Below are 27756 nucleotides of genomic sequence, written 5' to 3' on the forward strand. Positions count from 1 at the left end.
TCCCACCTTCACAGAATATACTCTGGCAAATTCGCGTTCGCCGATTGGTTCATCGCTATAAGGAGCCATTTTCAAAACTTGCCATTCAGCAATGCACCAAAGATTTCATATATCGAGAAATTCTGCATGCTTGCTTGCAATCTCGGGGCAAATTGACGATCACTGTGGTGTCAACAGTAGGAAAGTCGCTGCCCGGTTATCACCACTGGCTGGCGCGATCGCATAAAAAAGAAAAGGAAATTATACGGGCCTCTCGGAAACCACCAATTATGCTTCTATCACCACTTCATGCACGCAGAACTGAGTGAAAAGACACGTGTGAAAAAAGAAAACCGCCACTTCGCCACAGCAGTCTGTCTAACAAAGTCAGGACAGCGGCTCCGTTAGCAACAGGTGCCTCAAGCTTCGTGAACGCCTGCGCAGTGTAGCTCATAACTACCGGCACCAGATCTAGCTAACATCGCATGCATTTGGAGCAGTCCTGGCTGTATTGAATCTACCTTCCCAGAAAAATTATAAATTATTCTTGCTGCGTGCACTTTAACGTAACGCTGTTTGGGTATAAAATGAAAAAAATAGAGAAGTACTCCCAAACTGATTCGATGAAAGAATTCGACATACACTGGAAGGAGTATACCACGTATCTCAACTTTCTCAAGATATAAAATTAAAACGATTCAAGGTAGGTGGTCCAGTTCAGATGTGTTATGTAGTTATTCAGAGAATTCTTCTATTTTTTTTAATGCAAAAGCTTCACTACGCTAGGTAAAGCAGTCTTCGGGTAGGCAGCACAACGACCTTGAACGACCTTCAGCCCAACCAAGGATAGCCGTGTATGACCATATGCAGTACAGTTATGATGCCGAACCTTTCACCCGTGGCCTTGACCTATCACGATTAGTTGACCTTTAACCTTTGACACTTGGTGACGTTTAGGTTGACCTTTAACCTTAAGAACATCCGATGGGGTGATGTGAAGCGACGTGATGACATCTGATGGGGGTGTTGTAAGACCATGTTATACCACGTCATAGCACGTGGTCGTGTGGGTATACATAGAACGGCTGTCGCGAGCGTGTAGCGGAGCTGCCATGGACGAGCCTCAGACGCTTAGCAAGCGTGCTTGCTTTTCGCTGAATTCCAGAGTTAGCCAAGTGAAGCCACTACAAATATTTTTTAATTGAATATACAAAAGCGTTTGAGAACGTTACTTGTATCATTTGCGTTTCTGGCGAACATTGGGTGCCGAAATATAGATACTGCCAAGCATCGAATAATTTATCACATTTCGCCTGATATGTGTGTTAGACAAGCTTTTTCCGCGTTTAAAAGGAAGCGCGTGAAGTATGAAAAAAAATCCCGCGTGGTCACGCGCTTTCACGCCGCGACAGCAGCGCTCTGAAACGCAGAATTCGCGAGCGTAGCCGCGTTCGATGATACCGCGAATATGACATGACGAAAAAAAATGAAGAGAGCGCTGGCAGCAGTATTGAAACTGACAGATGTGACCTGGCCGTGGTCAGTACCGAAAAAAGAGCGAGTGTGCTAGTTTCCGATACATGTGCTAGTTTCCGAGTGTGCTAGTTTCCGACGTTAGTTGCACCCGCTGAACCGGCCTGTCTTTTGTCCTTCAGGGTTGAGCTAGAGAGAACGGCCTTCCACTGCTCTTGTTGTGGGTTTGCGATGTTTGGGCTGCCTGCATGCTTTGACAAGCCACGTAGTAGGACACAGTGTGGTGTGTTCCCTGTATAGCGGGTATGCGGGGTGTACGTACTGCAGGAGGTTGAAGTTGGGGTATGTGTTCATTTGTGGCTGCCTACAGCTACAGCTACAGCTCATTCTGGCGTCCGATTCTTGAGTGGTTGGGGGGTGAACTTCGGTGAATTAGCTTCCTGTAGCCAGGGATATTATTTCACTATTGTGGGACCGGTGCCATGCCTGCGGAGTGGTTTGTCAGGGCCCAGTTAGTAAGACTCTGAGATTAGTCGTGCGCGCAATGTTTACGGCTTAATAGTCGAGGTCTGGCGTCCAGATGAGTGCTGTTTCAGGCAAATGGCGTTTTCGAGTTGTTAACGTATCGTGTGTGTTTTCATATATGTGGTCCTTTGTGTAATTTCGACATGCCACTTGGGAGTCTGAGATCACGTGGATAGTGTCTTCCGCGCAGCTGTAGGTGTTGCGCGAGCTATGGACGTCCATTTTGCTCCTACGATTTCGGAGCCTTGCAGTGGCTGAGACCATCTGCGTGTCGTGATCAACGACGCAGGCGACCATTGCTGGTCTGGAAGCATATTGCGCCGCGTATGTTTATTGAACTCTTGTGAGGATTCCTTATTTTGCGTGAGGAAATTTGATTTTGCGTGCCTTCTCTCTATGGTACTCGCCGTGCATGTGCCGTGGCATAGCGTTGACTTTGATCGTTTTCTTGAGGTTAGGCTCCACTGTGACTGATTCACAATGCACCGCGTTGTGGTCTGGATAGCCACTCTACAGAACACACGCCCTCGTGAGGTGCTTTAGGCTAGGCCATTTCGCTAACTTGTAAGGTGAGTTTTAATTTGCTCTCGTACTGTGTTGTGCATTTCTATTGGCTCGAGTTCGCGCATCTCCGTGTGCTGTGGCAGGCCTAGAGCTCGTTGCATGCTGTGCGCAGCAGTACTTCGATTTGATCTGTTTCAAAGGATTTCGCCTGGAACAGAGCAGACAGTCAGACTGGTTACCATGGCTGGAACTAAGCTCATGTTATCCTCCTCCTTTATAATATATTGTCGTGCGCTTAAGCGAGTGGCGATAGGCAGATTTTGCGCAACTGTCTCAGTTTTATGCGGCTCTTGCACAGCACTCCATATTGTTGGACGCCCAAGCCTTGTATTCATACTTGAGGCAGGATTGGGACTTCGTCGCCCTTTACGAAGAGCCCGATTAGGGCGGGGGTGTTGGATTCTGAGGGGTGCAGACTAGCTGTCATGCTTTTCTTTCATGCAGCGCTTATACAACCGTACGGAAACAATGCATTTAAGTGTATGTGACACCAATATTTTACTTTATTTAAAATTTTGACTACCCTACATCGTTAGTGCTATAACATTCCTCACCGGAGAAACGATTTGTGAAGCACTATAAGAAATTTTGCGGAAGCTTTGCTCTGGTTAAGTCCGCACAACCTACTGGCTTCACTCCGCATGACAAACCAAAGCGCACTGCAACCGTACTGGGATGAGGTGTCGTTTTTTCTCAGGTACAGCGGAACGCTTTCAGAAAGCACCGCGTCTACTCAGGTTATAAATGAGGTGTCCCGGTAACATCATTGTTTAGCGTTTACCATCTTCTTTTGCAGCATACTAACGAAAAAGGACAGCCCATCGGAAGCCCGGGGGTCTGCAAAGCTGGGAAATGCATCACATACGACGAATTAGGTTGGTAATAATTAGAGCCTTTTCTTCGTAATTATTCGCTTCAAACATGTACTAAGAGCTAAGTAAGCTTTACTTGATGATGCAAAATTCCAATTATCATCGAATCATGCAACACTATAGAACACTGTGACTATGTTCTGATCTTAAAGCATACAAGGTCCACTCCAGTATTACTCTCTTAGGTGTATAAACTCTGAATAATGGTATTGCTTCTAGCCACATTTATTGATATATTGACCTTTGTTGACATGTATATTCACGTGCTGACCAACTACTTCAGGGTTACGTTACATTCATGCAGCGCGCACCAAAATATCGCGCAAGAGATATTGAGTTAACCATAGCGCATGAGATATAATATTGCTATGAACCAAGCGATCGACGATGACGCCGGCAAAATTGTCAGTGTTCGGCGCATGCTCGCTGGTCGGATCCGTCGCGGTGGCTTGTGCCTAGTGTTCCTTTATGCTTTGTGCTTGTGCCTAGTGTTCCTTGTATGCTTGTGATGAGACCGCCTTCTGCTGCATAGCTTCTTGATGGAGGAGCTTGCATTTTTTTGCAGAAACACAATGCTTTTTTGTCACTCACAAATAATCAAGAGCGGCAAAAAAGAAACGGCTTACCTATTTAGTATTACAGTGTGCGCCGCCCGGGATTCATTTCGACAGTGACTCAACCTTTTGGAGAATTTCTGTAGGTTTTTTTTTAAATGTACGGGAAGGTAGGCTTCTGCGTCTGTTTAAGAAATTCGACATGTGGACAAAACATTTTATGCATTCTGAATAGAGCAAGCGTTTTTAAACAAGCTAAGTGACAAACTAGACCTTTGTGGCTCTGTTACAACAGCGCCGGCACGATAATTATTCAGAGTGGAAAAATAGGAAGACTCACTTTCGTGGTACTTGTGATAAAACTAGAATTTATATGTAATTTTCTCCCTCTAAGGCGTTCCTGTTTGAGAGCGCCAGAATAATAACTTCCGCACCTGCAACACTGGCTCGATTGATAGGGCGTTCGGATATTGAGGCGGAGTTGCCGGGTTCGAACCCGGACGCGGCGGCGGCGTTTCGATGCAGGTGAAACGAAAAAGGCGCCCGTATGCTGGCATGTAAGTGCACGTTACATATCCGAGGGGTAGAAATTAGTCCGGAGCCCACCCGCACGGCACCTATTTAGATCTTCTTTCCTTCTCTCCCATCTTGCTTCTTTTCCTTACGGTGCGGTTCGGGTAAGAAAATCCAATTTTACAATATATGTCGAATAATTTTGCATATTTTTTTCTGAATTATAAGAATAGGTGCCCTCGTTATTAGCTATTTCGCCTAATTAACCAAAATTGTGGGCAGAACCACGGCTAGAGTATTTAATCAATTTGGCAGGTATTGTCAGTTTACCAGTATCCCGAAAGAGAAAAGTGTACAACAGCCGTATCTTACTGGAACTCAACTGAGGGCCAGAAACGTGGAGGCTAACGAAAAGGGTTCTGCTTAAGTTAAGGACAACGCAGCAAGCTATGGAAAGAAAAATGATAGGTGTAACGTTAAAGATAGGAAGCGGGAAATTTGGGCGAGGTAACAATTCCGACTAAATGACATTTTGGTCGCAATCAGGAGGAAATGAGCTTGGGAAGGGCATGTAATCCATAGGCACGACAACCACTGCCCTTTAAGGTTAACGGAGTGGATTCCAAGAAACGGGAAGCATAGTATGGGCCTGCAGAAAGTTACGTGGTCGCATGAGATTAAGAAATTTGCGCGGATACAGTAGCTGCAGCTGGCAAAGGACAGGGTTAATTGCAGAGACATGTGAGAGGCCATTTTTCTGCAATATACATAGTCATGCTGACGGTGATCGCCACAAGTATACTTAGTGAGGATGACTAAGACGACGATCCTCTTTACTGTAGGAAGGAGCATAACGCACGGGAAACTGGAGACGAAGATGCAAATTATGTATAAACGAAGAAAGAGTGCAATTATAAAGCTGTTCTTTAAGTGAAAATGTTGAAGGAACGAAAGCAGCCCAGCAAATGCTGATATGTATGCAAATAGATGCGATAGAAAATGAATATGTATGAAACTGCCAACGGACGTACATCGTCACTGTGCGGAAAAGACAAAAGCGATGGAAGAAAATTTTTGGGGAAAAAGAACATTGTGGCAAGAAAGGAAACCATCTTTGTCGGCCTGTTCCTAACTTATGCTGTACAGGAATGCACGATGAAAGAACGCGATCTGCGCGATTGAACACTGAATTAAGAGCGTCCATCACTGGAACCGACGGCATGGTCCTCTTGGCGCCCCTGCGGGCTTTTTAGTGCCCCTGTAGAGCGGTTTATTGGCACGTTGAAAGTGCCGGCGACGTCACGTATCCCCCGGAGAACACTTGGACCAAAAGAATGGACTAGGCGACGGGTGTACCCACACAAAGGCACATTTATTACACCCTACGTGACACACACTAGAACATAAAACTAACAAAACTAACACAAAACACAAAGACTATAAATACACAAGACCCGGGCACACTGCAATTCAGCGTCTACTACTAGCGTTATACTATTCGTTGTCGGCGTTCGTGCTCACGGTTGGTTCGGTGCTGCTGCAGCGTTGTATAGATCCTGTAGGCGGCGTCGAGGCGACGTTCGACGTGCTTGAGCTGGCGTCGCTGGCGGCGTCGCTGACTGCGTCGTACAAGCTCCCGGTGCAAGCGCCCGTGGAGGTGATGCCGGTGTTGTTGGCGTTGGGGCACCACCCGGATGGGTGGCAACAGCGCTGAAGACACCCCTGGCCGTAGCAGCTGGTAGCGTCCTCTGTTGACTCCCCGGAACGGGCTCAGGCACGGCAGGACGTCCACGATGCGATGTCGTAGAATGCGAGCTCACCTGAGTAGTAGCCGGCGTCGCTCTCTTCCAGCCGATGTGTCCCAGACCTGCCGGAGCCTCCGCTTCTCTGCTGTTCCCCCTTGTGCCTCGCTCTCACTCGCCATTTTATGGCCTCGGTGTTAGTCCGCGTAAGCCTTGTCGTCGTCTTCTTCTCTTCTCCACCAATCATCTCTCTCCACCTCACCGAATGCTTCTCCACCAAATCATCTCTCTCCACCTCAACGAATGCTTCTTCTTCCTCTTCTTTATTCTTCGTTTAATTTGCGTCGTCTTCTTTACACCTTTTTTCCTTTAAAATTTAATTTAGGCTCCTTAATATATGTGACAAGGGCCCCCTCTATCAAGAGTTTTTCCATGAAAAACTGCTCACGTCACCCTAATCTCCAAGCCATCCAACCAACCGACTATCTTCTGTGGCGATTCTGAACCCAGCACACACCACACCGCAGAGATCCAGCCCAGCACACACCAAACACACACCACTAACACAGCACACCAAATTGCGTTTCCAGAACGCTAACACACCACTGCCGCTGTCCGTACAGAGTCCTTAATAAACATGTTCGCGTCCACAACACACTCTCTTGTATAATCACATAACACCAACAACAGCAACATCAACCACATAAATCCCAGAGATACATTAACACAACAACAACAAGATACATGCCAGAGATACCTAGAGCTGGTCAGTTGGCTCTACTCATGAAGCCCGCTCCAACGTTATCGCTGCCTTTAATATATTCCACCTGAAAGGAGTATTCTTGCAAGGCCAAACTCCATCTCATAACTTTACTATTGTTCATTTTGGCCTTGGTTAAGTATTCAAGCGGCTGATGATCTTACTGAATCCTGAAATGTCTCCCATAAAGATAAATGTGGAATTTCTTTACCGCCCACACCACCGCCAAACATTCCTTTTTAGCAGTGGAGTAGTTTCGTTCACTGGCCGATAATCAATCTCTTGCTTGCAAAAAATACCGGATGTAGCACGCGATTCTCTTCTTGCAAGAGTACGGCTCCTAAAGCTCGGTCTGGTACTTTACTGCTAACAAATTCTTTATCCAATGCCAATAGCCACTCTTTGAAGTGGTGGGCCGATGGCTGGCATCTTGCCCAGAGGTACGGGACCAACTCTTCCCTTCGGAACTGTGCGCTGGCACACGTCACATGAGCGAACAAAGCGCTTAACGTCACTCTGAACACCCGGCCAAAAGAACTCATCGGTGATCCTAGACACCGTTTTTTGAACACCCTGGTGTCCGGCTATAACGGCGCCATGTCCTAAGCGCGGCACGGTCTCTCGCATATCTCTCGGTAACACCAGCTGTTGGACACGCCTTCCTGAACTAAATATGCATTCCCTGTGCAGAAGACCATTTACCAATTGATATTCGAAGGACGTACGTTTCTTCTTTCTCTTCACTTTTTCCCCGACTCTTTCGAAGCAGGTCTTCACGCTCGGGTCTTCTTTTCGCCTAGTTGCAATTTCGCCCTGTGTTACGCTCAGGCACATCGTAACAGGAGTAGAGAGCGGACGCTGCGTTGCTCGGGCTGTCGCTTGAGCTCTTGTCTCCACTGCCGACGAGAAACTGACTGGACCCGTCTAAGCTGTCGCAGGCGTTTCCTCCTTTGGATGTTCTTCACTGTCGAGCATCCTCCACTCGGGATCGGGGTCTTCGACACTTCTTGCGCCCTTAATGTTTCCGAAGATGAGATCGTAGATGGGTTGGTGTACGCATTTTGCCACTACCTGCACAGTATAATATGGCGTGGACACTAGAATCCTGGCTTCAGGAAGGAACCTTACTGCGCTGTCTACCAGAGTGACGACGGATGCTTCCCCTGTAAGATCCTCGTCCTTCACCAGGCTTCTCCGAACCAAGACTGTGTTGGCTCCGCTGTCTCTAAGCACCAATATAGGACGGTCTCCTATTTGCCCAACCACCACCGGCATTGCTGCTTTCGACTTGGGTGTTTCACTCGCTGCCTCATTTTCCAGCGGCGTTAGCTCTCCTTTCAGCTGTGGAACATCGGATGGCGTGACAAGTTCTACCCTTGAGTCGGCAACGCATGCACCTCGGTCCTGCGTTCTGTATCGGCACTCATCCAGAGTATGACCCCTCCTCTTACAACCTTCACGCACAACCTGTGTTTTTTGGGCAGCGCTACTAGTTCGACAGTCAGCTGCACGGTGTCCCACCTTGCCGCAGAGAAAACACCTTACTGGCGCCTTAGATGCACCGCCATATGCTCTTGGTTTTGACGCATTATTCTCTAGGATTTTTTGGGTTTCCTCCATTGCCTTACTCAAATTTCCTAACCGTTGAGCCTCGAGGAATTGGTCTGCAGTGTCGGCGAACTCTTCCAACGAACACAACTTTCTTTCAGGAATAGCGCCAGCTTTGAGCTGCAACACGCTAAAAATTGCTCTGTGACCAGCTTGTCACGCATGCCTTCAAAACTCTTTTCTGTGTTTGACATATAAAGCCACCTGTCAAAATAGTTGGTCAGCCTGGAGCTAAACTGCTTTGCGGTTTCCGAATCCTCAGGATTCGCGGTGCGACATCCCTCACGAAACCCCTCTGCCGTAATCCTGATTCTTTGGAGGAGCGCCTTTTTGACTTTCTCGTAGTCCATAGAATCAGCATCAGGCATCCTTCCAAACACATTCAGCGCCTCTCCGAATAAACACATGCTCAATGCCGTGGCCCATTCACTGCGCTCCCAGCATTGCCCAAAAGCTATCCGCTCGAATCCTTGCAGATATGCATCTAAGTCATCTCTCTTGTCATCGAAAGGAGCCATCAGCTTTCTTGGGCAAACTCTGGCCGGTCTGGGAGATTCTGTACCCGCTAAGAAACGCTGATCATTGTCCGTGATATTGTCATATCCTCTCGGGACATGCGCCAGTTTCCACAAAACAAACTCCTTCTCCCGTTCTATTTTTCTTTTCTCCTGTTCTGCCTCGCGGGCTCTTCTAGCTTCTTGCACTTCTGCCTCGCGAGCGTCAGCGCGTGCTTGCGCCCTTTCCTCTCTCTGCCTCTTTCCTTCCTCCTCAGAGATGCATCGCCTCTTTCTTGTTTAACCCTAGCTTGAGCGCCAGTTCTAACGTTCTTGCCAAAGCCATCCTTTCTGCCATTGAGAGATCGGAAAGATCCGAGACAAAGCAAAAAGAAAAAGGAAATGATTCCTGGCACCCGCTCGCCACTTTGTCACGCATCTCCCCGGAGAACACTCGGTCTCATTGCTCAGCTTGGCTCACAGTCGGCCACTGTCTATGTCGTCTAATGATAATTATGCTCGTATGATGGCGTCCTGTGTAGCGAGTGGGCATGCCGGATTGCGCAGACCGCTGGCTTGATAAGACTGCCTGCGGGGAAGGCTGCTTAAGCCGCTTCATCTGAGACAGTTGGAGGCGCGTTTACGCCGCAAATAACCGCGTGTTTGAAACTTTTGTTGCCTCTGGGACTCATCTGTGCCTCGCTAGGAACCAAACGTGCTCTGAACACTTCACACGTACTGCCGCAGTTTTGTGTTAAATTAGGGCAGTTATCACTGGTGATTCGCCTTTCTCTTGCCAGGCGCCAAGGCAGGAGCAAAGCATGCAGCATCTCTGTCTCTACTGCAGCACACTGCCACTGCACCTGTTCTTATCGCTTTGCCTTATCACCACTGAAACAGCACGCTGCCTATCGCGCTGTCATGTGCAGAACAAAGCTCTAGTACAAGCCGCTGCTTGTAGGGTGACTACAAGCAGCCGGTGTCTCACTCGTCACGCCAGTGTCAAAGTAGCGGTGCGCCACTACTGGGTGCCGGGCGTGCGGAATTCTGCGCATACGCACCCGTAAGCGCTCACTAATCAGGAAATGAATCACGACTGACTCAAGCCAGCGATCCTAACTACTCTGTGCGAGATATATTACTTCCATGCTACCGGTTACATTTAGAAATTTGTCTGTTTTGCAATATACGCGTTGCAACCCAGCAGCAGAATCAAGAACTTCTGGGAGCAGTGACTATCCTCGCCAAGCTGGATTGCAATGCTAAAAGCGTCAGGAGCGGCGGTTCCCTCTCATATTAAGCTGAGCAACCAGTCCCGGTTCCAGCGAAGGAGCAATGTGCTGCACGACAGACACACAGCGCATGCATTTCCTCTGCAGCAGTGTATCGTAGGAGCCAAGCAAAAATCAAAGGTAGCTATATTAAACTGGCCAGACAGTGCGGCGATACATCGAGTGTTTTGAGCACGTTTCTATGATAGCGAGAGGCAAAGGAGTCCGAGAGGCAACTAAAGTTCAAAGCACGAGGGCTATTCGCAGTGGAACCCGCGCTGAGATCAGATGAAGCGGAATATTGGTTGCACCACCCGCGGGCTCTGAGACATCGAGGCAGTGGTCTGTTAGTCCTGAAATGTCTGCTCGCTGCAAAGCGCGCAACCATACTACCATCGTCATTATTAACGCGACACTGATGTCAGCCTAATGGCAGGCAAGCGGAGCAGTGGGACGATTGCGCTAGTTGAGGGCGCGCACATGCGTGTGGCAGTTGGTTTCGAGCTTTTGTCTGGTTCGGCCAGCGGCGCTGACACGCAGTTCTTTCTGGCGTTCCTCCCTGCGGGAGCATAAACAGGAACACTAGTTCTTTCGAAAGCGCCTCAATGAACTAAATGTAACGACATCTCATCCCTCCTCCTCCTATGTCGGGGTGCTTCTGCTCTCGGCTCCTTCAGGGCGCCGATGGTGGCGGCACCTAGGCGTGAGAAAGGAAGCAGACGATCCCAGAGCTCGCCATTTAGAGCGCAGTAGACCGCGCGTGTTTGCGTTTTCTTCCTTGGTTTTGGTCGAAATGAGGTCTTGGCAGGCCAGAATAAAAAAATCGTTATTCCGATAACTGCCCCAAGCAGAGTTGCACTGCTTTATGAAACTTTCTGTACTGCGATTGATGTGCGGCCCACATGGTGGAGGTGGCGTGCGGCATCGAACCCGAAGCCCTATAGTGAATATTCTCAGATTGTTGTTTTGCAACTTACGAGCTTTAGATAGCGCTCCCCAATAAATTGTTTGTTGCACTTTCTGCTTTCAAATCGGCCGAAATGAGATGACGTCGTGGGAGATTCAGAAATTATAGTTACTCAAGTACCTGCCTCGAACCGTGTTGCACTGCATTGTCGGAACTTTTCGTACTGCGATCGCTTTGATTGCGGTGCATACGGTGGAAGCGGCTTGCTACAGCGAGCTCGCGGCCCCGCAGATTATGTTCTCGGAGAGTTGATTTTCGAGCGTAGTCTTTGGCTCAATCTTATTAAAAATTTCAATCCGCCAAGAAGAAATGAAACAACACTCGACAATAGACGGGCGGTCTAGGCCTTATATGAACGGATCGTGGTGTAATGCTGCCGTAATACATTCTTCTCTCAAAATCACGTTCGCTTGCGCAATCGGCTGTGCTATTCAGTGCGTAGGTTCCTACTCTTCTCAATTTTATTGTTTTGCTTGCCGGAAAGCATAGCGTTTATTTCGGAGTTACTATACCTCGGACACCTTGCAGGCTAGAGATTAAAGCCTCCGACTGCCGGTAGTCTCTTAATGGTTGTTTGTAAACAGGTGAATACGATGTCCCTATTGCGCACTCTAACGCTGCTGTGAACAGGAAAAATTTTATGTAGGCCTAGCAGTGTTTGGGCTGATTAACAGCAATCAAAAAGGATTTTAACCGCGGCTTCGCGCACCACTACTGCGCTGCATGACTTACTTGAATGTTGCTTGTATAGGTGATTGTTATCTTGAGTCAGAGGATGCGATAATGGCTCAAAAGTGGACATTTCTTGTCTCGTTCGATTGCCATATATAACGCGCTGCATCCTGAATAGTCGCTGTTAATGAATAGATTTTGGTCGAAGCAGCGTGCAAAATGATGTTTCAAGAGCTCAAAAACCATAACTCTAATTTACTCAGTCCAGTTTGAAGCAAACACGTTGTTCGTTTGCGAAGTTACTTGAAGCGAAAACTGAAAACACAAGAAAAGATGTCTGCAAGTATGGTTAACGGAAATCATTGCTTGGATTCTCCAGTACTATTTACGCAGATATGGAGAATTCAAGCGATAACTGCCGTTACTATGCCTAGGCGCCGTAACGACAATCGATTCTAGTATGAACGCTGCCGCAACAAATAAGTCCAGCGATGTGTGCAACATGAAATCTAGACCGGCATCGCGAGCAGCGTAAATGCCTGGCTCAAACAACATGAAGCGCAACTTTCAAGTTGAGCCCGCGGAGGAGTCCAGTTGCAACTAACCGAATTCTCACTGTAATGCACATGACATCAAAGCTACACCTGCAGAGCCTAGCACAGCCAGCAGCGTGAGCTGCGGGGCTAATGCAACGAGAGTCCCTTATTGTGTTGCCCACGAGTGACCGAATCCATCTATAACCATGCCAAATGACTGCGAAGCATGACTGCTTGCCGCTGGCACTTCAAACCGAATAATCCGAGAAAACGCGATTGACAACTGAAGAACGGCCATTGATATTGCAAAGAGATGGATCCAGCACATAATCAGTCTGTCCGACCGATCCTAGGCAGCCAGACCTTTCGGTGAGCCGCGTTGCTTTTTTCGGACGCAATGACAAAAACATTTTACCACTGCTTCCTCCATTGCTGCACCCGTAAGCGCAAGAAAATCTTGCCATCGCCGTAGTGTGTAGGCATCGTCAAAGCTGGAGAAACGCTTCTCTACAAACCTCGTCGCACGAAAAGAAAACGAAGTGCAATTTCTACCCCCGACAGCGATGCCGGCGTCTGCTGCGGAGCGATAATGTGCGCGCTAACACGTGACCACGGCGCCTCGGCCAATGGGAGGCTCGGTTATCCGACTGCGCTCTAGTAGAGGAGGGAAGCCGGAAATTTCGAAGCTTCTCGTTACTTTTGCTTCATTTAAAGGCTTAGTTCTTCCTAACTCTTTCTAGTGCGGCAAATTCAGTTCAACGTTTATTCAAAGCACACAAACTGGTACAGCGTGCTGCCATTCATCACTTTCGCGATCTATACCGTCCACCATGAGACTGCTGGCTTCAGGCCCTTCTTTTTACTCTGTGCTCGTTCTCCACGCTACACCCTGGTCACCATACTACCATATTCTGGCAAGCCTCATGAAGATCCCTCGTAGCCGAGAAACTTTCTCTCGCCGATGAAACCCGGTGCCTTGCACGCCTCTGTGTTATCGCCTTCTAAGATCGATGTAAACTGCGCTATCATGTCAACCGCCGCCCTACAGTCTTAATGTTTTGAGCCTGTGGCGGCCTGTTAAAAAGCGGGGATTGTCCCAGAAGCTGCTGTGCCACTAAGACCGACCGACCGACAAGCCAGCCAGCCAGCCAGCCACCCAGCCAGCCAGCGACCCAGCAACGAGGCATCCATCCAGCCATCCAGCCAGCCAGCAACCAGCCAGCCAGCAACCAGCCAGCCAGCCAGCCAGCCAGCCAGGCAGGCATGCATGCAGGCAGCCAGACAGCCGACCAACCGACCGATCCACCGACCGACCAGCTGGCTTCAGTCGTCCATCTTGCTCTGACTGAACCCTTGCTCCTAACAATATTATTGCAAATGAATATCGTTTAGTCGCTGAGAGGCGCCACAAGCAAAAATGTGTCGAAGGCTAATAGGTTAAGGGAAGAGATGAAGGCACGTAAATGGGGGAGACATATTTCTGACCCCTTACAACGCCACATTCTTTCGCTTTGTGAGTGCCTTTTCCCCGCCCTCAGTTCATTTTTGTTTCATAGCTCAAGCGTGGGTTGCACTAATTCAACTGTTTACAACAGAACAGATATGTGTCCTAACAGCCCTTTGATTTTGCAGGGGAATCACAGCTTTGGGCAGCAGCACAGCGAATTTTCGGTCAAAAGTACCACAAATGTGAAAGCAAGGAAAACTACGCAGTAAGTGACATGCACATTTAATAACCTGGAATGCTAGTATTCTATTTTTTTTTCACGAGTTCTGAGATTCAGCGCATTAGCAGCTCATATTTCACAGAGATCAGCATTATTGTCTCGATGATAGAGTGCTTAGTGCACTAGAGGGCGTAGTTTGAATTAACACTTTGTATAACGCCGGCGCGCATTCTTTAGTAGTCAAACTGTTGATTTTTAAAACTATTTTAAAATTTTCGTATTGTAGAATTGAAGAATTAAAAGATTTCCTTGTTCATATGTACATAAGGAAAAATTAAAAATGAAGCACCCTGGTTTTTTACGCATCGGGTCAATTCCAAGTTTAAATTTCAGCTCTATTTAAAGAAACCAAGAGCAAAAGTACCGACTGCATTGTTTGTTAACGTGGAAACTATGCCAGACTGGTAACAAAATACAGAGACGTAGAGAAAGGAAGGGTAAGATAGACGAACGCCTACGCTTAACTGCTCCGTTATCCTTATGCAACAGATATGCGCTTGAGGTGTGCATACAGAGTCTGCATCACCGGCCATCACTCGCCTCCTCAAAAATTAAACGCAGCACCCCTAGGTTTACAGCGCAGTCGAAATAGCAATATGTCGTAGAGCAAGATAATTTCAGCTTACAATAGGATATTACCCTGACAACCGCAAACTGTTTTTTTCACGAAAATCGTTCATGAATGAACTTTGAAACGCGCAAATTCTGTATTGTCAGAACTGATATTTAACGCGGAAACATCCACCAAAAGCAAGGCAGAGCACATAGCTAGCCTCAACATGCCCTAGCAGGAAAATATATATCACGATGATGAATACTTTTGTTTTTATTTTCACAGAAAATTGTGCTTCAAGATTGCCGTCACTATTGCAAAACAGATGCAGGTTTGTTCTTTGGTTACTACGGAAGCGGATATAACAACGCCTGCTTCGTAAGTATTTTAGCTGTTTTTGGACATTGCGGTTTTAACTCCTTGTTTTACTTAGTTTCCCGGCGGCGTCATTGCGTTACATTCGGTGGAGGGGGAGAGGGCGGGGAATTTTTATGCCGGAATGTGTTCTGGCTAATGTGTTGCGTTCGAAGATTAAGCGATAAATGATGAGGCGGTCCGGGGTCCGTGGTGTCTACACTCTTCGTCCGTGTGTTACTCTGCGCTGGAATGATGTCTCTGTGTCCGTCTTTCTGCGTCGTTGTGCTTTTAACGCTTTTGCAACTGTGACCTCTACCAAGATAACAGCAGTATAGCGAGCTTCAGTGGATAGACCATGCACTTTAGTGATGCCGCTCACTTCCTCTACCGACTGCGGTGTCAAAAGGAATTTGGCATTCGGATATTTACCGCAAGTTCGCGTGACTGACACCCGTACGCGGAAGACTTATTTCAGCGGAGGCAGACATTAGGGAATTCCGTTGGCTCTGTGCTGATAGGAACCTTAAGAACCCCAGGTGGTCGAAATTAATCAGAATCCATGCACAGCAGTTCACCTCAGTGGAAACGTGCGACTTCAGGTCATCAAATTCTGGAAACGTTAAATTATCGTTAGCTATCAGCGCACTGCCACAGGCCTGCATGTATGCCTTGTGGCCACAGGTGCCAGCTAAGGGGATTGTTAACACCAAGTATCAGAGATTTCCTTTCTGTACTCCCGCAAACTATTTATTCATACTAAAACGGATTCGGGACCAAACTACAATTCTAATCCGTTTCCAATCATTCCAAGCATTTTAACACCGTGTTACAGGAATGAAGATAGCGTGAACATTTACTGGTGAACATTTACTGAGATGGCGTGAACGCTACAGACCTGAAGTCAATCACGTCTCTGTGAAGTTAATACTCTGCGTCTGCTCCTCTGGCCCTTTCTTCCGTCTGCAATTTCTCTGGCATATTGCAGCCTGTACCCATGTTAGCAAGCATTAAAAGGTGTCATTAATAAGGTATTCGACCGAATGTACCAAATTACGTCTTTTTTCAGAGGGCGCGAAGTTATATTGAAGCGAATTATCAAAATGGATCGAAACAAATCCATGGTTCTTGCACGTTGCGTACCTGTAATACTGTCCAGTATAGATCCCACACTATTCTGGAAGCGCCAGTCAGCCAAGGATGGTTCACCATTTAAGTTCTGGGGACTGCACGGCACTTGATACGCTTGCGCCAGATGTAATGTCCACATTTAACTGCACCAATTTGTGACACAAAATCAGCTAACCGGGGAGAGCGAAGCAAGTGAAAATAAAGCTGTACTGCACGAACTCATAGGCGAGTTGGTTCGACACAGTAACTAGCGAAGCAGAGCAACGACAAGAGCCCCAGAAGAGATAAATCGATGTGTTTGTCTCTTTCTCGCTTCTTGGCCAGGTACAGTTGCGCTTCTTCGCTTGTTACAAGCAGAAAGGTACTTTTGAGGTGCGCCGCTTCTTTGTTTCATATTCCCACTACAGTTCAACGTTCTCTTCAAATACTTCCAGCAAGCCAGGAGATATAGACTACGGCATAACAATGTAGAGTGCGGCTGACCACAACTTCCTAAAAAAATTTCGGATCACAATTTCTCCGCCATTACGAGCCAGAAGGAGCCTCGCCAACTTAGTGCACGTAATATGATATAGGGTGGAGAAAAGCGTATATTAGGTTTGCAGTAGCCGCTTTGTACACAAGCGTGTGCAGAAGATAAGCAAATAAAATACTGATTTACATATCGCTCATCAGTCACGGACTGACAAAGTCACCTGAGGGATATTGCATATATATATATATATATATATATATATATATATATATATATATATATATATATATATATATATATATATATATATATATATACCAAAAGTGATTTCTGGCAGCTGATTTGGTCAATATATTATAAAATCACCAAAAATTGAAGAAACATAACAGGATTTAATTCATGACGTTTCGGCTGGAGGACCGAAAAAGGCTGGTCCTCCAGCCGAAACGTCGTGAATTAAATCCTGTTATGTTTCTTCAATTTTTGGTGATTTTATATATATATAATTATGAAGGGAGCCAACAGTCACCGAAACCAAGTTGCATAGGGGAACGTTATTTTTTTTTAATCTGTTATGCTTATGTGTTATGCTTATCCCACCGATAAGCATAACACATTAAAAAAAAATAACGTTCCCCTATGCACCTTGGTTTCGGTGACTGTTGGCTCCCTTGATAAGTTTGTCTAACGGGCCCCTCATTTACTTTACCTTGGCTATATATATATATATATATATATATATATATATATATATATATATATATATATATATATATATATATATATATACAGTGGGATGACTTCAAGTACATTTTAAAAGGAGGTCTTTTGAGATAAAATTTATATTCCTTCCCGGTCATAGCGACGACATTTGCGAATTTCATGAAGTGTTTGTAAAAAATCATGAGTTCGCAAAGAAGCAAATTCCGCTGATTACCCTTAAAACCTTTTCACTCAGGTGCTTGGTTAGAAATAGAGAATTTTAGCCCGTAGTTAAAGAATTCTACAATATTTATTAGTGTTCTGTCGTGGCCGGGGAAAGACACGAACGAAGCGAAGCCAGGGCAAGAACGAAAGTGGCTTTATTCAAAGATGCCTCTGCTTTTATAGCACTTATCAGGACGGCCTACGTCATAAGCATGTGCTTGCACTGATAACCAATATTACATTCTTCCCTTCTTAGTGAAACAAAAGTCATTTTCTATTTGCTGGTCTTCTGAAGTCTTCTGTCCTGTATCTCTCGGGAGGGTTTCGAACACGGGTGCTTCGTCGCAGTAATGCTGCTGACTGGTTGCCTGTAGGTTCCACCTCAGCTATGGAGTTCGACCCGGTCTTGTCAAGCTCTGGATTCCCTCCTCCTGCAACAGTTAATGGGTCTTGTGGTGGTCTTGGTGGCAAGGCCTGAGGGGTCTGCTCTTCCTTGGACTCCCTTGGTTCCGATGGGGTAACCTGCGTTGGACCTCTTGGAGAAGGTTGGGTTTGCACTTAGCTTCCCCGCCTCGGCCATTTGGAAAAAACCTCTTGAGAACACAATTCTTGAGAAAGACCTATTGGAACTTCTGAGACTCCTAGGCCGATCCCTTTATTCCCTTTATAGGTTACAGACTTCCCGTTGTTTGTGGCTTGAGTACAGACGGTGGTTTGTCTTGGCCGCAGGTGATCAACATGAGTGAACTGGAGGCGACCTTCCACACTAATCACGTATGTGACTGGACTGACTACTTGTTCAACAGTACCTTCCTGCCATGATACACGCTTACCACGCGTGGTCTTCACGTAGACTCCATCCCGCACAGAAAAGGATTCTACTGATCCTCTTTGTTCGTTACATTGTACCGTGTCTCGTCTCAGACGCTCCGTCATGTCCCCTGCAAACCTTGGTTTCAGAACAGACAATGTAATTCGGTGCAGACGCTTGAGAAAAACTTAAGCAGGTGTCCGCGAAGTCACCGAGTGCGGGGTGTTTCTGTAGAGAAAAGAAGTTTGTTCAGGCGTTTCTGTAATGTACTCTTTACTCCAGCATTGTTATCGCTCAGAACCTGTTTTACGAGAGCTTCCTTTGTCGTCCTCACCAGTCTCTCTGCGGCTCCATTCGAAGAGGCATGATACGGAGGTGTTCTTGTGTGTTTATACCTCTGTCCCTCATGAATTTTTGAAATTCATCCGAACTGAATTGTGGGCCGTTGCCGATATCGATTTCTTCAGGGTGGCCGTAGGCTGCGAACAGTGCGTCCAGTTTTTCCAAGGTTCTAACGCTTGTCGTAGATGTCATGACGAACACTTCAATCCACTTAGAGTACACCAGAACTAGAAGATTTACAGCGTCCTTTACAACGTAGTCGGCGTGAACCCTTTCCCAGCCCTTTGTGGGATACCTCCAGGGCTGCAGAGGCCCTGGCGGCTTTGCTGGACGGATGCTTTGACAAATTTCGCAATTTCAATATAAGAAACGACGTGCCTGACGCGTCAGCTCGAGCGGCTCACGGCAGTGCCAACATTGTCCAGATACCGTTGACAAGAGTCGACGCAGCAAGACATCTGCGAATGCTTGGCCGAAGAAAGCTTTTAGCGTCATGGTCCTCTACTTGCAACTCCACATGCCGTCTGCACCGCCTAGACCCCTTACTCCAACTCAGTCCTCCGTCCGGCTTCTCCCGCTGCGATGCTACGCTGTTGTGTCCCCTGTGGCTGAGAGTGGCGTTCACAAATGCCTACTCCCACTTAATCGCAATGGCAGACTCTCCTGCGTGTGGGATCTGTGGGTGCGACAAAACTATAGAACACCTTCTTTCTAAGTGCCCTCGGTTTCAGCGTGAGCGTGCACTCCTGGCTGCAACACTCCGCCATTTAGATCCTCGCCCCTTACTGAAGCCAAGATTCTGGGTGCTTGGAATAAGCCTTCATCGCAGAGGACAGCCTTGAAAGCACTTTTCAAGTTCCTGAAGGACTATGGACTGAGCGGAAGATTGTGAACAATGAGTGTGTCCGCTGTGTACACTGCAAGTAACGGCCAACGGACATCGGGAAAAATGATCATATTCCTTTGTTCTCTCCCTTTTCTATCTCGCCCTCCGTTCTCCTTCCCATGTGTAGGGTAGCATACCGGGCGTTGCCCAGTTAACCTCCCTGCCTTTCCGTCTTTCTCTTTCTCTCTCTCTCTCTTGGCTGTTTCGAACAGTTTCTTCCACGTTTTTATCGAGGGAAGGCCACCAGACGTAAGGCCGTGCAAGCATCTTGATGCGAGTCATTCCTGGGTGTGCTTCGTGTCGCAACGAGAGTACATAAGCCTGCAAGGTTTGCGGCACGATTACCCTGTTGCCCCAAGTCAAGCATCCTTGTTCTGCAGACAGTTCATCTTTGCGTACGAAAAACGGTCGCAGTTTTTCAGGGTAACGCTCTGGCCATCCCAACAGAACGTAGTTTAAAATGCGCGTTAGAAGTGAGTCTCGTTTCGTTTCCCGAGCGACTTTAGCTGTTAGCGGAGTTGCGTCGAAAACAGCCAATCGCTCCGGCTCGGCGTTGTCCGAAGCTGTCGCCAGCCGCAGCCGTGACAGTGCGTCAGTGGCTTTCATTTTCTTCCGTTCCGAAACATGCGATCGTAGTGATGGCTGTAACCTTAGTGCCCATCTCTGCATCCGTGCAGCTGCTAAAGTTGGCAACGGCTTATCACGCCTGAGAAGTCTGATAAGCGGCTTATAGTCGGTGTATAGGATGAACTTGCGTCCATACAGGTAGCGATAGAACCGCCAAAATCCGAATATCAGCGCGAGCGCTTCTTTTTCCCCTTGAGCATAATACCGCTCGCCACTTGTTAACGTGAAGCGAATGCGATGGGTCGTTCAGCTCCGTCCGACATTTCATGGAGAATCACAGCTCCCAAGCCGTGAGCGGAAGAATCGAAACTCAGTCCTATTGGCTTTCTGACGTCATAGAACGCTAGTACTTCACTGTTCAAAATCATTTCTTTAGTTGCTTCAAATACCTTCTTGCATCGTTGCATCCATTTCCACTTGTGGTCTTTTTTAACAACATAATAAAGAGGTGCTGCCACAGTTGCCAAATTCCGCAAGAACTTGCCATAGAAGTTTAGAAGACCCAAGTAAGCCCTCAGTTCTGTGGTGTTCTTGAGCTCTGGTGCCTATCGTACCGCTTTGATCTCTTCAGCGGTGGGATAGATCCCTTCTGCCGAAACCTTGTGCCCTAGGTAGACAACTGAATCACAAAAAAACTTGCATTTTTCCTCTTGTAGCGTTATATTGTGCTCGCTGAGTCTTTCGAGAACTTCTGTGGTAGTTCTGTAGCAATATTTTGTACTGCTGCCTGCGATGATGACGTCGTCTATATAGCACCCGACGTTAGGAATTCCTTCCAGTTCTTGGTTCATCATTGCCTTAAATAAGGCCGGTGCGCTCGCAATTCCAAACGGAAGCCTTTGGAGTTCCTACAATACCTCATGTGTATTTATCGTGAGCAGAGACTTAGATTCTTCACTGAGAGGAACTTGCTAGTACGCCGAGGATAAGTCCAGAGCACAAAATACCTTACCACCAGCTAGCATTGAGTATAGATCCTCAGGAAGCGGCAATGGGTAGAAATCAGTCTTGATTACTTGATTAAATGTTACCTTGTAGTCTCCACAATTTCTGATTCCGCCACCACGCTTCACAACTGGTACAATGGGAGTACCCCACTTTTTATTGATAGCGTTGTTTATTGCTTCTGGGTATAAGGGGAGTTAGGAAGAAAAGAGAAAATAAAGAAAAAAAGTCGGTGGGTGATAACTAAAGCAGGGAAGATGTGCCGATCTAATGAAGGCGAGGGGGGAGCGGTGGTGTAGCCCCTGCGTCCAAACAATATATGATGACGGGTTGTCTGGGTGGAGACCCGCTGCTCCCAGGTAGCGAATTCTAGTTGGCTTCAGTGCCGGGCAATCCCACAACAAGTGGTGAATGTCAGCCTCTGTGTCTTGTGAGTTGCAGACTGGACATCCTAGGCGGGGGAACAGAGGGGTACAATTGGGGTGTATTGCTATTTTGGCTTCGGAGTTGCGAACCCCTCCCAGTGCTGTAGGGAAGACTTCCGGAAATTTTTCCCGCAGAGAATTCACATCAGTGTTTTCTGTGAAGACACTGACGCTTTTCCAGTCAAGCTGCAACTTTTCAAGCCAATCCCGGCCTAGAAGTGTAGGCATAGCCTTGCCCTGGTCTTCTAATTCAGGCAATGGAAGCTCAGTTTTGCAGCCGTTATGCTTAACGGTTACGGTTGCCTTTCCTTTCAACTTTACAGGCTCTCCTGTATATGTTTTCAAAACTGCATTTGTTGGCCTGCATTTAGTCTTCAAAAAAACGCCACGTGAACACACTCTCAGGCATCAATGTGACAGCTGCCTCCGTATCCAAAAGCATAAAAATGGGCTTTCCTTCAATCTGCATAAAAACTTTGTAGCCTTGCTTTCCATCTCCCGCGGATAGCACGATGTATTGCGTCTGTGATTCATATGATTCTTCGTCCGTCGCTTCCGCGTAGTTCAATTGACGGGTTTTCTTTTCTCGGCACATCGACTGTAGATGCCCCGTCTTCGAGCATGCGCGGCACTTTGCGTTTCGATACCAGCACTTGTCTGAATCATGCCCTTTTCCGTAGCGACAACAGGTGGTGCTATTTTGTGCCATTCCTCTTTTACTTCCCGACTGTCTGGTTTTCGTTTCCGCCTTTCCTCGGACCACATTCATGTCGGTCAAGCATTCTGCTTGTGAATGTAACTACTTAGTTTGCCTCGCAGCAAGTTTTTTTTCGAGCACAATCTTACACGCTTTTTCAAAGTTTAAGTCGTCCGTTGCGAACAATACCTTTTGCGTCTCCTGGTCGCGCAATCCTGCTATAAGCCGATCACTCAAGGCATCGTTCAGAAACGCCTTGAACTCGCAATTACGCGCCGGATGTTTAAGTTCTGTCATGATGTCTTTGACGCATTTCCCTTCCTGCTGTTTGCGCTTGCTGAATTTGCGAAGCTCGGCGATTACGGAATACTCGGGACTGGAGTGGTGTTCTAGTGCCTTCTGTATTTCTGCGAAAGCCTTGTCAGTAGGACTGTCGGGAACCAAAATTTTCTGCAGCTCCCCATACAAAGTACTGCCTACTGCGTTCAAGAACAACCTCAACTTCTTCGCCTCCGGGACTTCGTTAAGAGCCAAAAAATTTAAGACCTCTCGAAATCCGACTTGATGTTGTCGCTTCTTGGGTTAAACTCTGGCATACTTTCGAAACGTTGCGAAACTCCTGGTATTGCCATATTGAAATGCTAGCCTTCTTATAGTGGCCACGGTCGTCCGTTCCGTTGCAGCCGCCGTGCCGGTGCTTGCTTCAGAATCGTAGCATCATCTCATCCTCGTGCCAGTTGTTCTGTCGTGGCCGAGGGAAGACACGAACGCAACGAAGCCAGGACCGGAATGAAATTGGCTTTATTCAAAGATGCCTCTGCTTTTATTGCACTTATCGGGACGGCCTACGTCATGAGCATGTGCTTGCACTGATAACCGATATAACAATTAGATTTGCAGGAAAGTAATTGCCCTTCGTGCAATGGAGCGCAGAACTTCGGCTGACAAGCCACATCGAAGAGACGCCCGTCTGCACTAATGGCGCGCCGCATCCGGCAGCTCGAGCCAGAGGTAGAGAGCAAAATGAGTGTTTTGCGCGCACTCTGAGCAGCACAACTCCTTGGGCATGAATATGCGGGCATCGCAGCAGACGCGCGCCTCCTCGATGCATCTATACTACCCAAATTTCTAGCCTCGTAGTGCCAACTGCATTTACATTTTTGCACATCGAATATTAGTTTTTGGCTGCCCTGATAGTCCGCTAGAATACATTTGCCACGAAGTGCCTGGGTGCTGAAGTATAAGTGTTATTAGAACAGTGTACCTAAATACCGCGGAAATAAACTTTTCTGAACAGTTTTCTGCTGTCTGGCGGTGCCGCCGCTTTCATCCCGAAGGAATCATTATATCTTAGGAAGACGAAGCTTGTCAGCCATGAATTGGCCGATCATAGTGCTGAAATCTTTTTTCGAGGGCAGTGGCATCCTCGAGAGATACAGGATATTGCTTCTGTATATTCCGTGATTGTTCGCTTCGGCTAGAGCAGTCCAGTGTCCTCGAGATCATGCAATATTGCTACGGTTACCGCTCATTTTTTCTCTTTTATTTCCTTGAATTATGTCTTTAATATCGTTTCCTGTGAGCAGTGCATATCATTGCTCGTAGTATATCCATATTTTATGTTTTGTGGTAATATCACTACATATAGTTTGCTTTATTGGAAAATCTGGCGTATCTACTCCATTTGTAATGTCCAATGTATGTGTTGTAGCTGCGCTTTGTTGAACTTTAAAGTCTCAGTTCGAGTGTTTTAGTATCATTATGAAAAAAGGAGTAGCCGGCACCTGAATCACACCAACGTCTCCATTTGTCCATCTCAATAAAAAAAAGCCTGATTTTACAAAACACCCATTCTTCCTGCGAACAGCCAGTGTTATATATTCGCTGTCAGCGTTCTGTATTCATGTAGCACCGTAACTAAATAATGACTTTCACTATTCATAGCAACACCAGAGCCTTGCATAACCGTTTATTTGCCATTCGTTCCACAGCTCTTCGATCGGGCTGACCCACATCGACAGGGATGGTGCTGCCGTGGAAAGTGCAATAAAGAAGCCCACTGCCAGGGGGCCTATACTCGTCGCTCAGAATAAAGAGGCATTGAAAATGCAGTTTGAACCTTTTAAACTAGGCAGTAGCAATATCTTCGCCTTCAGCACAGTACAGTCGGCACTAAATATTCGAGCAAATATCTTGCACACACATTCCAATTCTGTTTATTACAATGCCTAACTAAAGTACATCTCGGTCCAGAATTTTCCAGGACTGTTTGTTTACCGAAAGCCATTTGAGGCTCTGGAGAAAGGGTCGCCCGCAATACCACATGCTCCTGTCTCCAATGCTGACTCATTTTATTTTCACTGCACGCATACAAGTACACACGCACAAAAACTCGCTCTACATTGTCACCGTGCGTAGGTGTTCTCTTGAAATGCAGAAATGCATTCAGAGACCGGTACATCGCATCGTAGAACGCATATGGAAAGGAAAACGATAAGCAACTTTTTGAGACCGGAAGTGGGCACAGTGGGTTGGGGAACAAACGCTAGTTAATGACATCAGAGTAGAAATTAAGAAGAAGAAATGGGTCCGGGCAGAGCATGTAATGCGAAGGCAACATAATGAACGGTCGTTAAGGGTAACGGAGAGGATACCAAGGAAAGGTGATCATAGACGGAAGCGGCAGAAAGATCGGTGGGCAGATGTGACTAAGTAGCTTGCAGGGATAAAGGGGCTGCAGCTGGCAAAAGGAAAGGGTTAATTGGAGAGACATGGGAGAGTCCTTTGTCCTGCTTCAGGACGTTGCACCCCATAGACCATATCTGTTCTTCGAGCTAGGCCACGCACGTGCTCTTTCTGCCTGCTTTCGCAGTTAAACTCAGTGTTGCCAGCAGCTGTTTCTCTTGTTCCAGCAAAACAGTGTGCTCGGTTTCGCACACCGTTTTCTAGGCTTGTATGCCGTAGCATTCAGCTCTTACTTGCGCTTAAACGCAGCTTACCTTTCACCGGTTTCATTTTTTCTTGACTGGCGTGTTCAGTCAAGTTAGGCATTTATCTCATTAATTGTGTTCGACTGCATTAAATTTCCAGAGCGGAGGAGTATAACTCTCTGTCTGGTAACAAATCCGCGCAGTGTTCTGGATCTCGTCCCTTATCGAATATTCACCGACTGTGATGCCACAGTCTTCAAAATTATGTATACGCGCACCAACGTATACACTTTCCAGGGAATAATGAACCCCTTGAACGAAACGGCATGTTTGGGAGCAAAATAAGACGGCGATATACAGAGAAAAGACAGAGAAACAGTACAATCGGCTCCAAAATAGTACAAGTTAGTATCCCAGCATGTTCAACAAGCAGTCATCAAGTCATCAAACTAGGTCACAACTGACGAACACTAGATTGTGGAACATGATCACATAGGTCTTCCTGCTGGTGCACACACTGTCTTCACAAAGTCATGAAAACACATAAATGCGGTATCGCTTATTTTTTATTTATTATTTTAAAAATGTCCACAAGAACATCACATGACGGGTGGGCCCAAAAAATTGTAGTATTTTGAAAATAGATGATCTTCGACTGCGGATTTGAAATGAACTGGATTGATGATGGTCGCCACTTCGGATGGAAGGCCATTCCAGTCATTGGCTGTTCCAAGGAAAAAAGGCTGCTCGTATGTTACAGTGCGAGATTGCTCGAGGTAGACGGCGTTAGGGTGGGAGTTACGGGATATCCGATGAGCGCATGTGTTACAGGGGACATCGTGGTTAAAGGTGTGATAAAATCTATGACGCAAGGAAAGACGGGCGATTTTGCGACGGCAGGCTAGCACGGGAAGATTGAGCTGGCAGTTTAGTGTAGAAACGATACAGTGATAAGAGTAATCGGAACAAATGAATCTGAGAGCACGGTTCTGGACAGATTCCAGCATAGTGATAAGGTTAGCATAGAAAGGATCATACGCTGCACATGCAAAGTTAAATTGTTGACGTAAAAAAGTTAAGTAATGAAGGAGTTTTATGGAACGGAGAGCTAATGATAGGTTACGCCGTAAGTACCAGAGAACTTGATTTGCTGAATTAGTAACATGATGATCATGCAAATCATACTAGTAGAGGCAATCGTGCAAATAAAATTGAGTGCAGAAACAATCCCGCAACTAGACTAGATTTTAGCAACCAATCGGATAACTTTCGCTTGGTAGTTCTACCCGTTTAAACCCCATGGCTTTGGAGAAATCAGCCCCGTGGCATTGCACTGTAGGGTGAAGCCCTTTACAGAAAAGTATCAATTGTTAGGCTGTTTCCTCCTCCTCTCCGCATGCCATGCGCAACGCGTCAATGTTTCAGTCAGAAAAAACTCCCGTCCTTGCGTCGTACAACAAAGAGCTTACCCTACAATCATCAAAGATATTCTCTTTGGCAATTTCCTGCTCAAAGACGTTGTATGTTCCCAGTGCCGATTTCTTCAGCATTCCTATTTTCCACAGAGCTCTCTCTGTTTCTTTAACCTTTTTCGTAATCGATAATTGATGATTTTCTCCCATCTGCTGTCCAGATATTTTTTTTCAGGTTTCTAGTTCGCTTTCTCCATTTTGTGCCCCCATTTTTAATTCACAGGTAGCTGAAAACTTTCCTAGCCCCCCGTTTTCCCTCATTCTTCTCAATCGCTCCTCAAATGATCTTACTACTAGCTTACTACTAGCTGACGACGGCCCTGCCGAGGTAGGCAGCGCCATCAAAATTTAGCCACTGGAATCGATTTAGGCATCCTCTGCGCAAGCGCAGTAAAAAGAGCCGGGTGCCAGACCATCGCTTCCTTTGGAGGGGCCATATTTTAATAACTGCCTAGATACCAAGTCGCCGACGCGCTTGCCACAGACGCTTGAAAGCCGCGGGTGTACCGTAGTGGCCAATGACAGGGGGCCAAATGGACGCGAAATATGCAACGAAAAATGGACAGCTTATAGAACAAGCGAACTTTTGCGCTCGCTTCCAGCGCCACGCATTTTTTTATGTGGCTTTATTATGACGTTGCCACGGTAGGCAGTGCGGTCCAGTGCCGCGTTGTCTTACTCCTGTAGTGAGGAAGGCGTTTGCGAGTGACACGGTGGACAGAGCGTTCTTGCATACGCACCAAGCTCTGCGGCCGTATCTTCGCTTCGAACGTATCTGCGCGGCGTGTTCACTTGCTAGAGATAGAAAACTTTGTATCCGTCCAGAAAAGCGAGCTTGGCTCTCTCTGCCAGTGAGTGTGCAGGGGCCTGAAATTTTGTTACGTTGCTGCGGATATAGAAAAATAAGTGACTGATGCGAGACCG

At 46.9% G+C, this 27756-nt stretch overlaps 1 protein-coding gene across 2 annotated transcripts in view; it reads left to right on the top strand.

Moving 5' to 3' along the window:
* The window catches only part of LOC144105726 (uncharacterized), a 39270-nt gene extending 14713 nt beyond the window's left edge, over window positions 1-24557 (top strand). For both annotated transcript variants that reach the window (XM_077638830.1, XM_077638831.1), the window contains exons 7-10: window positions 3338-3416; window positions 14163-14242; window positions 15096-15188; window positions 24422-24557. In XM_077638830.1, the coding sequence (XP_077494956.1) occupies window positions 3338-3416; window positions 14163-14242; window positions 15096-15188; window positions 24422-24523 (354 nt within the window). In that variant the 3' untranslated portion in view covers window positions 24524-24557. The remainder of the gene's footprint in view (window positions 1-3337; window positions 3417-14162; window positions 14243-15095; window positions 15189-24421) is intronic.
* Window positions 24558-27756: the final 3199 nt, after the last annotated feature.

Source organism: Amblyomma americanum, chromosome 9 (assembly GCF_052857255.1).
Source record: "Amblyomma americanum isolate KBUSLIRL-KWMA chromosome 9, ASM5285725v1, whole genome shotgun sequence".
In the NCBI taxonomy this organism is placed as follows: domain Eukaryota; kingdom Metazoa; phylum Arthropoda; class Arachnida; order Ixodida; family Ixodidae; genus Amblyomma; species Amblyomma americanum.